This window comes from Eupeodes corollae, chromosome 1 (assembly GCF_945859685.1).
Source record: "Eupeodes corollae chromosome 1, idEupCoro1.1, whole genome shotgun sequence".
Lineage (NCBI taxonomy): Eukaryota > Metazoa > Arthropoda > Insecta > Diptera > Syrphidae > Eupeodes > Eupeodes corollae.
In genome coordinates this window covers 96,801,165-96,813,240 of record NC_079147.1, presented here as the reverse complement: position 1 = coordinate 96,813,240, position 12,076 = coordinate 96,801,165, and the positions used below count along the sequence as shown (strand labels likewise).

Sequence of the window (12,076 nt, the reverse complement as noted above, 5' to 3'; positions counted from 1 at the left end):
CTCGTGCTGTATTTAAGTAAATTCCTAAAATATTTTCAAGGTTTACGCAATTTTTTCGTCTGAACAAGGAAGCGTTTAAATATGTATTGGAAGAGATTGATCCACACCTTCAAAGTTTTAATCCTACATATATACCAAAAGTATTGAAATCAGCGGCAACACTTAGGTTTCTGGCAGAGGGTGGATATCAAAGAGAAACATTTGGATTACTTTCCATGAAAGCTACCATCAAGTCTATTTGTTTAGCATTCGTTGGAGACCTAAATATTAGAAATATCTTATTTGTATGTTTTTCACCATTATGTTTATTATTTAACTTACTTTTTCTCCCTCATTAAAATGAAAAAAAAACCAAAACACAATTATGTTTGACACTTGACTGTAACCCGCCAAAACAAAAGTTGAACGATTGCTTGAAGGCACTCGTAAATAAAAATACAAGTACCTATCGTTTTTTTACGATTCTTCTTTCTCGCAATCGCAATTTTACAAATACGCGCTTCTGCAATCGTTTATCGTAATCACAATTTAACAAATACTACGTATTAAAAACGATTATCGTTTTTTATAATAACCCCCCGTAGGAAGCCCAAACATCTTAAAGCGTTTTTAGCGACATCACGTATTTCGTCGTTTCACAAGAGGTGCTTGGTACACATACCGATATGATCACTCTTATTGATGCAAGTATTATCCATAGATAATGACAAGACAGCATTGGGTTTTCGAAGCATTGAATTCCACTTGGTTTTGTATTCATTATTTTACAATGCAGTTCCATATCCGAAGTAGAGGGATGTAAGTCTGGAAACAAAGACGAAAAGCTAAGAGTATTATCGTCAGCAAAACAATGTATTGGACAAGAAATTGTTCTGTTCTATCTCCAACACTCTTTCTCATTTTTATTAATGATCTTCTGTCTGCAACTTTTAATCCAATACCTTGTTTCGAATTGATTTTGTGGTTTTCAGAATTAAACCCCTCAAAATACTGAACGATCTAAAAGGTAATTAAAAAACCAATGAAAGCCGAAAGCATGCTTTTTCGATAAGAGAGCAAAACCCTATCAAATGCTCTTAAAATATCAAGCCCAATAAACTTACTTTGAACCCTGAGATCACCACTGGACCTATTGCTTCGAAAGCCGTACTGTCGGTCATTAAGAAACTTTCGGTCTTCAAGATATTTCTTGAGCTAATAATTAAGCAGCGTTTAATTAATTAATCAGGTATCAGAACGATACCTGAGGAGTAGGATAGATGGAGAAGCTTATGCAGTGATTTTGCCAGAGTTAAAAAACACCTCTTCAGAACAATAGCGGAGATACCATCCGGACCAGCGGATTTATGTATGTTGAAATCTGTTGAGCATTTCGTCGAAAAAAAATTGGCCTCATAAAATCACTAATGGCTGAATCACAAACACGCTTCAGCTTCAGCTTCACCTGGCGTTTCCGAGTTCAGCCATAGGAATTCAATGCATGATATCACAATGGAGCTTTGACCTCATGTTTCGTTTGACAATCGTAATTAAAAGAACGTAATGTAACTCCAAACAGAGGCTCTAGTGAAATTATCTGAACATTTGCTTTGTCTGACAGCTCAACAGCTGTAAAAAAAATGTCAACTAACAAAATATTTGCTCTATGGAGGGATGAAATAATAGAAATGACATTCAAAGCAACCTGTGATGTTTGTGATTCAGCCATAGCGTGCTCAATGACAAGCGGAGTCAGAACACTTACTGGCAGCGTTTTATTAGCGTTTTACTTAGGTTTAAACCCTGTTTGGGATAAAATTTCTCATTCCCGTCAATGTCACTATCGTTTTGTTTCTCGTATTGCTAAACGTTTCTCTTATGAGCTCTTTCTTTAATTGGAGTGTATTAGCACGAGAAATTTTAAGGGAATAGATCGACAAATTGGACGACGGCAATTTCGACCTGTATGGTCGAAAAAAAACTTTGCATAGTCATATTTTGTGATGTTTGTAAAAATTTCAGGACTCTATGCTTTGGCCACATGGCTTCAATAATTTCTATTTCAAAACTTAATTTTGTTCAAATGAATATGTAGGTATGACCGCACTCGACGACAATTTATACAAAATGAAATTTGAATGTCAAAAAGACTGAGAAAAATGGACGCGCATCATTTCATACAACACAAACGTCAAATTTGATTACAGAATTTTGATCCAATCTGTGATGACCGGATCATGGAGTTCATTGTTGGTCTCTATTGGATTAACTGATGATAGGCCGGTAGTCCTGTCATCGGAAATGTTCAATGGAGACCCCAAATTACTGTTTGATATAGATGCTAATCAGTAACATACTTCCGATAACTGATGGATTTTACTGATAGCTACAATCGGCCCCTTAAATTTAAAGTATCGTAATTCGTATCAGCATTCGCACCCATAGTGTGTTAAGTGTTTCCTCAACTTAAAATATTTTCGCCTAAAATTATGCTACACTAAAATGAGCGAATATACCACCCTAAAACCAACGAATCAAACAACTAACGATTAAGCCCAACTGTCATTGAAAAATGTCATTTTTCATATTACCGCACCGCTGTCACTGTTTTTGAGATATATTTTTTTGAATCACGTGCATATACATTAAATATACCACCTTTGTTTTTCCTTTTTCCTCCCTCTAACTACAATTACAATCAAAATGAGTGGCTTCATCCATTCTGTTAAAGTCCCCACGCAGTACAAACGCGTTGCGGCTGTTTTGAAAAAGTCCCTAGATAGCAATAAATCTTTGAAAACATTAATTTTCGAGGAGAAACATGCAGTAAGTATTGTTTTGCCTCCAAAAAGCAGCTAAATAAACGCCGTCCTCTTCAACATTTTCTTATAGCGTACTGGAGGAATGCAAGCTGTGCTAAAACTCTACATCGACAACCGCGCCGAAATCGATCACGCCATTGAACAGACAAAAATCCTCGAGGAAAATCCGCGTCTGGGTAAAGAATTGTGTATTATCCTTGTGACCGAGTTGCTTTTGGGAAGGAAAGAAATCAAAGGCGAAAGCAAACCCGTGACCACAGTTCGTGAATATAAAGAGAAACTTCTGGCCGCATTGGGTGGAGAGCAGGGCGTACAGAACAAAACGAAAAAAGGTACACATCCACAGCTCTTTGGTTCAATCTTAATAAACTATGGCGTCGTCTAAAAAGAGCAAACTAAATGCCAAACATGATTACAAACAACTTCTCGAAGAGAAAACCCAAAGTCTTGTCCAAAAGAACACACAAGCAACGACGACGACAGGTGTATTCGCCGCCACGGAAAATGAAGACTTCGAAGAAGTGTACGAAGGTCCAGACACCAGTGGCGCGGCCTATTTGTGGCTGTTGTTTTTCAGCACCCTGATGTTCACTTTGCCATTTCTGACCTTCTATGCTGTCAAGCATTGGCTGGAAAACTCTTTTGGAGTAACAGCATTCGAGAACAACTGCATTTCAGTATTCTCAGCGGTGATCGTGGTCAATCTTATAATTTGTTTATATGTTATCAAGGCGTTCCGTGAGGACACGCAACCTCTAGTTGTACGAAAGAAGAATAAATAAATAGAATGCACACTTCTATTTTTGTGCCAAATAACAAAAACATACATTATTTGATTTCTTATATAAATTGTCTTTCTTTTTTCAAAAAAATGAAGCTCGGTTGTTGATTTTCTCTTTGGTCGTTTGTTTTGTTCTTTCAGAAATATCCAAACCGAGATATGTTCGGGTCAATACAAATGTTTTGTCCATGGATAAGGCATTCCAAATGCTTGAAGAAGAAGAATGGATTCGAAATGATGCGAAATTTGAGACGTATCCAGAGTATTTGGAAGCCATTTGTGCCCTAAAGGAGAATGAGTACTTGGTTGATATGCATGTAGATAACTTGCTGGTCTTCCATCCATCGAAGAAGCGTTACTGGGCGTGTCATAATTACGTTTATGAGAAGAAATTCTTGTTGCAAGATAAGGTGAGTAATTTTAGTTAGTGGATATGTGAACTTGTATCCATATTCTTCTAATCATCTTATCTTTTGAATAAGATATGACAACAAAATTAAGCTTGATGCAAAAATCAAATACATAATACTTTACCATGACATGTTTACAGTACATATTTTTAAAATGTATACCTCTCCATATCTATACATATTTTTTTTCTAGGCACAATTTTGTTTACTATTTCACTCAGTTTCCTGAAATTGTACCAAGTTATGTCTCTAGTTAACTCTATTACTATTATTTTAAGCTTCATTTACTCATCAATTCATAACAGGGGTTAGTAGTACCCGTGGCATGATGGTTAGTGCGTTGGACTTTCATGCCAGAGGTCTTGGGTTGATCCCTGCCTATGCCATCTAAAGTCTTTTCACGGGTACTGCCTCATGCGAGGAATTGATGATGATGATTGTAGATGATGCAATTTGAGCTTGGTTTCAGCATTTTTAGTAATTTTACATGTCTGGCATCCGTAGGTAAAACTGGGAGCACTGTTTAATCAAATATATATTTTCTTGTTTTGTTTTGAAATATTTAAATCAAGAAGATGCTTGACATTCCACAAGGGGACATGAATAATGAATATCTCCAGATCAATCAACTGTCAATCAGATTGACCACATTGATTGCCGCACGACACTTCTCCAGTATACAGGATATCCGACCAATGCCGGCAATCGCACGCAGCGAAACAACAGGCATACAAAACGGCGCTGCACATAAGGACCAGAGCTGCTCGCGAGCTCTACGAGCAGAAGAGGAGAGAGGAACACTGGCTTCTAAAATGGAAAAAAGAGAACTTGAGAAGCGTGCGATCGAGGAGATAGAGGGAGGTCACAACAGGAATGAGGTTCGTAAATTTTACCAAAAGGTAAAAAAAACCTCCCAAGGGTACCAGCCACGAACCGAAACCTGTAAAGACGATCAGGGGAACATCGTAGTAGAACCTCAGTCGATGCTGCAAATATGGAAAGATCACTTCTCCAAATTATATAACGGCGATGACGAACCGAATTCCGCTGTAAGGGAGATAGAACCACTCAACCTCGGCGACGCAGATCAACAATTCCGCCTACCCGACCTTGACGAAGTGAAGATAGCTATATCTAAACTTAAGTCAAACAAAGCTGCTCGAACTGACGGCATCGTTGCCGAACTATTCAAAGCAGCAGGCGATGACTCATTTGCATGAACTCATTTTCAAAATATGGTGGGAAGAAACCATGCCCGATGAGTGGAATCTCAGCATAGTGTGCCCGATACATAAGAAAGGAGATCCTCTAAACTGCGCCAACTACAGTGGTATTAGTCACCTTAACATTGCATATCAGATCCCCTCTCGTTCGTCAACAACCTGATAGGTCCTTATCAGTGTGGCTTCAGACCAGCAAAGTCCACTCTCGACCAAATATTCACTCTACGGCAGATCTCGGAAAAAACACCAGGAACTTCAAATCGATACCCACCATCTCAGAACAGCATCTATAGGGAAGAGCTCTACAGAGCAAATTCTAGTTTTGGCATCCCTGTCAAACTTATCCGTTTATACAGAATGACGATGAAGAATGCACGCTGCTCTCTCAAGGTCGGAAAAAATCTTACCGATGCATTTAATGTCAAAAAAGGTTTTAGACAAGGTGATGCACTGTCATGCGACTTCTTCAACATCGTTCTGGAAAGAATTGTACAAAACTCAACCGTCAATACTAGAGGCACAATATTCCAAAGGTCCATCCAATTACTCGGATAAGCAGATGATATTGACATAATTGGAAGATCAAACCGTGATGTTAGTGGAGCGTTTTTGAGCATTGCGACGGAAGCGAAGAAGATGGGTTTAGTAGTCAATGAGGGCAAGACCAAGTATATGCTGTCATCAAAAAAGGACATTGATCAACGACGTCGTGGACAAAACGTCACCATGGACAGCTATAACTTTGAGGTAGTTAAGGACTTTGTCTACCTAGGCACCGCTTTTAACACAGACAATGACACCAGCGCTGAAATCAAACTAAGAATAACTCTTGCAAATCGCTGCTTCTTTGGACTTAGAAGGCAATTGAGAAATAAAGTCCTCTCTCAAGCATCTAAAATCACCATCTATAAGACATTCATCATCCCGGTTCTCATTTATGGCGCTGAGGCCTGGACCCTGTCAAAGAAAGATGAGAACGTCTTAGGATGCTTCGAGAGAAAAATTCTTCGGGTGATTTTTGGTCCCGTACGCATAGATGAAGAATGGAGGAGAAGATAACTGTACGGGCTGTACAGCGACACTGACCTAGTTAGCAGAATTAAAGTCCAACGGCTTAGATGGCTAGGTCATGTAGAGCAAATGGACATAAACGCTCCAGTCCGGAAGGTCTTCGAATCCAATCCTGAGGGAGGGCGCAGTAGAAAAAGACCGCGACTTAGGTGGCGTACCCAGGTGGGAGGGAACCTCAACCAACTTGGCGTGCGAAACTGAAGACAGCTAGCTAGGGACCGAGCTGGCTGGCGACGCATGTTGACTGAGGCCCAGATCCGTCCCGGCCACCTTAAGTATAAAAGTCAAGTATATGAAACGGATGTTATACATTCTTTGTAGTCTTGGACTGCTTTATTAGTTTTTTAATCGTTTTATTGTCTTCAATTATTATTGATCTTCTTGCGATTTGTTGCCATTTTTTTCCCAGGCTCTTAAGGTCATATCGTTCTTGTTCGTTTAGATTTGTCTTCCTTCTGAGGTGCTCTTGAATTGGTATAGCTTATAAGCTTTAGAGTTTTTTACGATAGTTTTTAAGTTTTTGAAACGTTCGCTGTGAGAATCTATTTATCTGCTTTTTGTGGATTTGTGTAGCTGCCTGGTTTTATTATTAATTGTTAATTCAGTCCAAATTATTTGGTGATCTGACTCAAGCTCGAAGATATTTAAAACGGAGACATATTTAAGGATTATTTTTGTATTGCATAGAATTAAATCTATTTGATTTTTTTTGGGTTTCCAACTATAACTTATTATTGCCAAATGAATTAAATAATTCGACTTTCTCTTTCATTGTGGCGACCGTAGCCAGTTTTATTCATAATTGCTTCTTTCCCTTTCTTTCTGAAACCAATTTCCGCGTTGTTCCAATTATCAGCAATATTTCTGATCTAAAATGTGCAATAACTAACTGTAGTGTGTTATAGAAGCAGTTCACTGCATCATCAATTGCTGTATTAGTTGGTGCATAAATTTGTGTTAGGGATGTGTAACAGTTTCTTTATTTTACTTTCATACCAATTACTCTATCGCTAAGGCCCTTGATGTCTTGAATATTATTTTTTAAATCTTTTTTATAAGGAAACCGATGCCATATAAACATTTTTTGGTTCTATAATATGCACAAATATTTCCGTTACTAAGTTCTTGTTTGCTTTCTCCTTGTCGCCCAACCTCAGCTAAGCCAACTATATTACCAATTTATCTTATCAGGGGCATTTTATAATTCTATACATTTTTCAGTTGGTAGAAGAGTTTTAGTGTAAAGTGTTGCTCTATAAAAAGTTTTTAAAAACCTTCGATTGAAGCTTTTGGGTCATTAGTGTGCATGACCCAGAGTGGTATCCAAAGAAGCATATCTACTTGAACATTACAATTGTGAAGTTTAAAGAAATTTTTTAGTAGATACTTTAAGATAATTGCAGTAAAAGTCGTCACAAAAAAAGAAATCGCACATTTTCCGAAACAAAAGCTGAAAGCTTCTTTACCATTATAATTTTGGTAGAAAATGAAAGATGACAAAAACTTCTTTCTTACCTTTCCAAAATGACTGGCGCGTTACCACAATTTAGTATTTTTTGAAGAAATTTAATACATTAAATTAAAGGCAAACAATTAAGTTCAACATTGATTTCACTGATTTTGTATTCAAGATACTAGCTGTAGGTTCTAATTCCCACGAACGAGGCGGTCACTCGACTATCCCATTTCTTGGGATAACTTGATCAAACTTAATTCTCAACAATTCGATTTTAAGGTGGCAATATTTTTTCAATTCTGTCCAAAAATTATCGGTAGTCATGGCGCGATAACGCTGACCACAGTATTGTGAATTGTTATCGTCGACTGCACGCAAACCGCACCAAACTGTTTTTATTGTGGATGAAGTGGTGTGGATTTTGAGCCCGGCAATTAAAAATGTGTCTGAGCCATGCCCAATTTTTGAGAACGTCGGCCGTGGAATTGGAATTTCCTACGAACCCCTGACCTACTAAGACCGCAACAGGGAATATGTAGACTTAAATGTTTGCACTAAACTTGTTATTGTCTATTTACTATTGCTAGTTGCGACCAAAATAGGTTAGGGTCCAAATTTCGATAGAATATTTTTATAATTTGCAGATGTTTCTAAGGCGTGTACTTAACAGTGATGAAAATGTAGCTTTTATTAAATAAATAGACAATGACAGTTTGCGGATGAGGTAAAGAGCGCGTTCAGAAATTAAAAATTGGAAAAAAACGATATTTATTCTTCGATTCGCTCAAAAAGAACACAAAAAAGTTTCAGATCAAAGCTTTTTTGTGTGTGTTATGAGTGCCAACTTTATGCTCAATTCTCCTTAAACATGACAAATTTAATGTAACAGTCACCTTTCTTTGCATACCAGTCTTGGTGGTCCACGCTCATGGTCCCTAACTTTGCCGCAGTCTCCTTTGAAAAATATCCGTTTTTAAAGTTGTTTTATATTTTTGTTAGTATTTTAAAAATTTGATGTTAAAAATTGTTTAGATATTCAACTTTCATCACTTAGAATTATGATTTGTTATGTGGGATACTTGCAGGCTACGGTCTCTAGTCAAGTTTTTCCTTTTTAGGTAATCTATTAATGGTCCGTCCACAAAGAAAGATAGAAGTTCCCTCTTCACACTGTCTACATAAATAAGATACCCATTTAATTACTGTGGATACCGATTAAGTGGTCCCTTAGGATACTCAACAAGGGAAACAAATATCAAAGCAAATGTTTTGCCTTTTACCTATAGAATTCGCAAGAATTGTAAAAACAAAAATATTTGGCAGTACTAATTCTGTTCTACTTTCGATATCAGTATTTGCTTATTGAATTATGTAGACGGTCCCTGTTCTACCCTATCCTTCCAGCTGAAACATTGTCTACCATACATTTTACCGCAAAGGACTTCCCATGCGTACTACTTATCTTTGTGGTTATATCAACTTCACGATGTATTTTGTATAAGTCATTGCTGTACCCCCTACGGAATTGTCCTTTCTTACAAATGGGACTAACTATTCTGCTTTACTTAAGCAAGTTCGTCTCTATAACAGTAATGTGACCTTATTGGATTTATATAGCCTTGATAGACCTTGCCTAAGTTTAAATTTTGTTTATGACCTTTGGCAAAGGCAATTCTTATTTTTAAGTCATAAATTTGAAAAAAAAAAATTATTTAACTTTTCTTGTTTATTTGTCCCAAATCCCACCATAATATAATAAAATTTAAATAATATTTTTTTTTAGGGAACTTGTCTTGTAGCCGAAATCTTAAGACCCCCTCCTGGTTCAACTGTCTTGGACATGTGTGCTGCTCCTGGAATGAAAACAATACATCTCTCTAATGTCATGCAGAATAATGGTAAAATCTATTCCGTCGAGCAGAGCTCTGAAAGATATCGAACTTTATGTGAAATGGTTGAAGCGGCTAAAGCTACAATTGTTGAGCCCATCAATGCCGATGCCCTAAGACTGGGTAATTTTGAATTTTTAAACATGATTGAGTTTATTATAATATTTGTATTACTTTTCCAGATGGTTCCGCATATGATGCAGTTGAATATATTTTAATAGATCCTTCTTGTTCAGGATCTGGAATGCAGAATCGTTTATCTTTCGGTTCGAACGAAAAAGATCCAGCTAGATTGAATAAACTGGCTGGTTTGCAAATTAAAATGCTATCGCATGCAATGACTGCATTTCCAAATGTTAAACGTGTTGCTTATTCAACTTGCTCGATTTATGAAGAAGAAAACGAAGAGGTTTGGTTTTACATTTCTCCAAAAAAAAGGACAATTTTAAATTACTTCTGTTTGGTTATATTTGTTTAATAGGTCGTACAACGTTGTCTGCAATTGTGTCCTCAATTTAAATTGCTTAGTGGAAAGAAAGCATTGCGAAACAAATGGATTGGAGTGGGAAATCCAGAATTCAAAAATATCGGAAAATACTGTATTTATTCGAGACCGAAAGAAGACTATACAGATGGTATATTCATGGCATTTTTTGAGAGACGACGAGATGAAGATCAGGAGTAACTGATTCAGTTTAAAAAGTGTTTAATATTTAGTTTTCTCTTATTTTATACATTTTTTTACGATGACGAATATTTTTTTTTTGTTTAAGAGTTATGAAAATAAAATTAAGTGAAATGAAATTTGTAAAGTTTTCTTTATCTCATTCTATTCGCCAAAAAATTAAATGCTTTTAGTAAAAGCTACAGAACACTGCCAAAAAGACATACAGTTTCAGGAATTTGAATTCTATAACATTAACTTTGGATTGGTATCACATAAGCTATATCAATAGATAAGTTTCAGTTCATGAAGGCGAAACGGGTAAATATCCTTTATCATCTCGAGAAGAGAGCCAAACTAGACTGTTTCTTTGAACTAAGAACTTAATTTTTGCATACATTTTCATTCTGGTGACTTTTTTATGATAGATCGGATGGTGTCGAATGTGAAAGAGGGTGTTAGTGTTTATATTGAAAGCTACCGATTTATAAACTGATACATCATTCATTTCACATTTTTGTTATGTTCTTAGTTACGACGATGCATATTATTTAGGATAAAACTTGTTATGTACAAAAGTTTCCCAAATGTTGATTATAGGATTTAAATTGAAAGTTATTTAATTTCTTGTATATCGATGAATCTATTTCTGCAGTGTTAAAGTTAAACCCGCATTAAGTGGCCTAATTTTACATTCAACCATATTATGAGTTTTACCTGGAAAATATACCAACAATAAATATTTAACTTTTCCGTGAGTTTCAACAATTTCGCCTTCATTCTTAAAATTGCAATGTTTTGATAATTTAAAACGAAGATGTTCAAATTATCATTCCTAATTCCACGTAAAATGTATTTGGTGAAATTCACAAAACTTCTAAAATGCAGGATGAAACCCATAATCAGCCCTATCATGAATTCCATCGTAATCGGAAATTTGCTCCGAATCCCGAAAAATCGATCACAGAATTCATTCGTAGTGGAAAATCTGCTACGAATTTTAAAGTTCGTGAAATTTGGTATCACTCAATCCGAATGAAACGGATATTGCCTCTTTTTCTATGACAAGTAATTTATAAATATGTAAGAATTTACCAATTTGTTTTTCTTTTAATAATATTTGTTGCTTTAAAGGGCAAACATAACAAATAAGGCACAATATGAAATGCTTTATTAAGGATATACTAAAGCTCCAAAAGAATATGTGACGCTGTTCTGAGAAAAAGTTAAATCGGAACTGAATGCTCTCGGTCCACTTTCCAAAGAAGCTTCAGTTTGGAAAAAAGTACCTACGTGAAAGATTTTGCAAGGAAAAAATTCAAATCCTTATGAATACTCTTAGTTTTGGTTAGATTGGAAATCTTACATAAAAAAGAAACTTGTCGACAACAAAAAAGAGATAAATGAAACTGGTGGTGGAGAGAAGGAAGAAGAAGGAGTTATTTACCTGGTAGCACTACAAACTTACACATCAGGAATAAAACACGTACATTGTTTGGGTTTCAAAACAGTCCAAAAGTGAACTCCTAAACTTGATGATGGCTCCTGAGCTTGATGACCCACCTGAAAATTTGTCCATGTTATCCGATCGGAAAAATCAGTCTTCAAATGCCCTAAAAGTAGAAGATACTGCGAACCTCTTAAGGAAGCAAATTAATTTACAAAACGATTTGTATTCAAAAACAGAAATATTACGAGGAACAAATAAAGGTTAGGTTAGGTTAGAGTGGCTGTCTAGATATCATTGACACACGTAGACCTCAAGGGTCCATTGTGATACC

At 36.3% G+C, this 12,076-nt stretch overlaps 2 protein-coding genes across 2 annotated transcripts; both read left to right on the top strand.

Moving 5' to 3' along the window:
- Positions 1–2,571: 2,571 nt before the first annotated feature.
- LOC129941340 (28S rRNA (cytosine-C(5))-methyltransferase) lies at positions 2,572–10,435 on the top strand. Its single transcript, XM_056049939.1, has 6 exons — positions 2,572–2,805; positions 2,872–3,133; positions 3,724–3,992; positions 9,526–9,754; positions 9,814–10,040; positions 10,113–10,435. The coding sequence occupies exons 1-6, from the start codon at positions 2,683–2,685 to the stop codon at positions 10,314–10,316; spliced, it is 1,314 nt and encodes a 437-aa protein (XP_055905914.1). The 5' UTR covers positions 2,572–2,682; the 3' UTR covers positions 10,317–10,435.
- On the top strand, positions 3,127–3,627 carry LOC129941341 (uncharacterized). Its single transcript, XM_056049940.1, has one exon. It carries the CDS (start codon positions 3,173–3,175, stop codon positions 3,581–3,583), a length of 411 nt encoding a protein of 136 aa, XP_055905915.1. The 5' UTR covers positions 3,127–3,172; the 3' UTR covers positions 3,584–3,627.
- Positions 10,436–12,076: the final 1,641 nt, after the last annotated feature.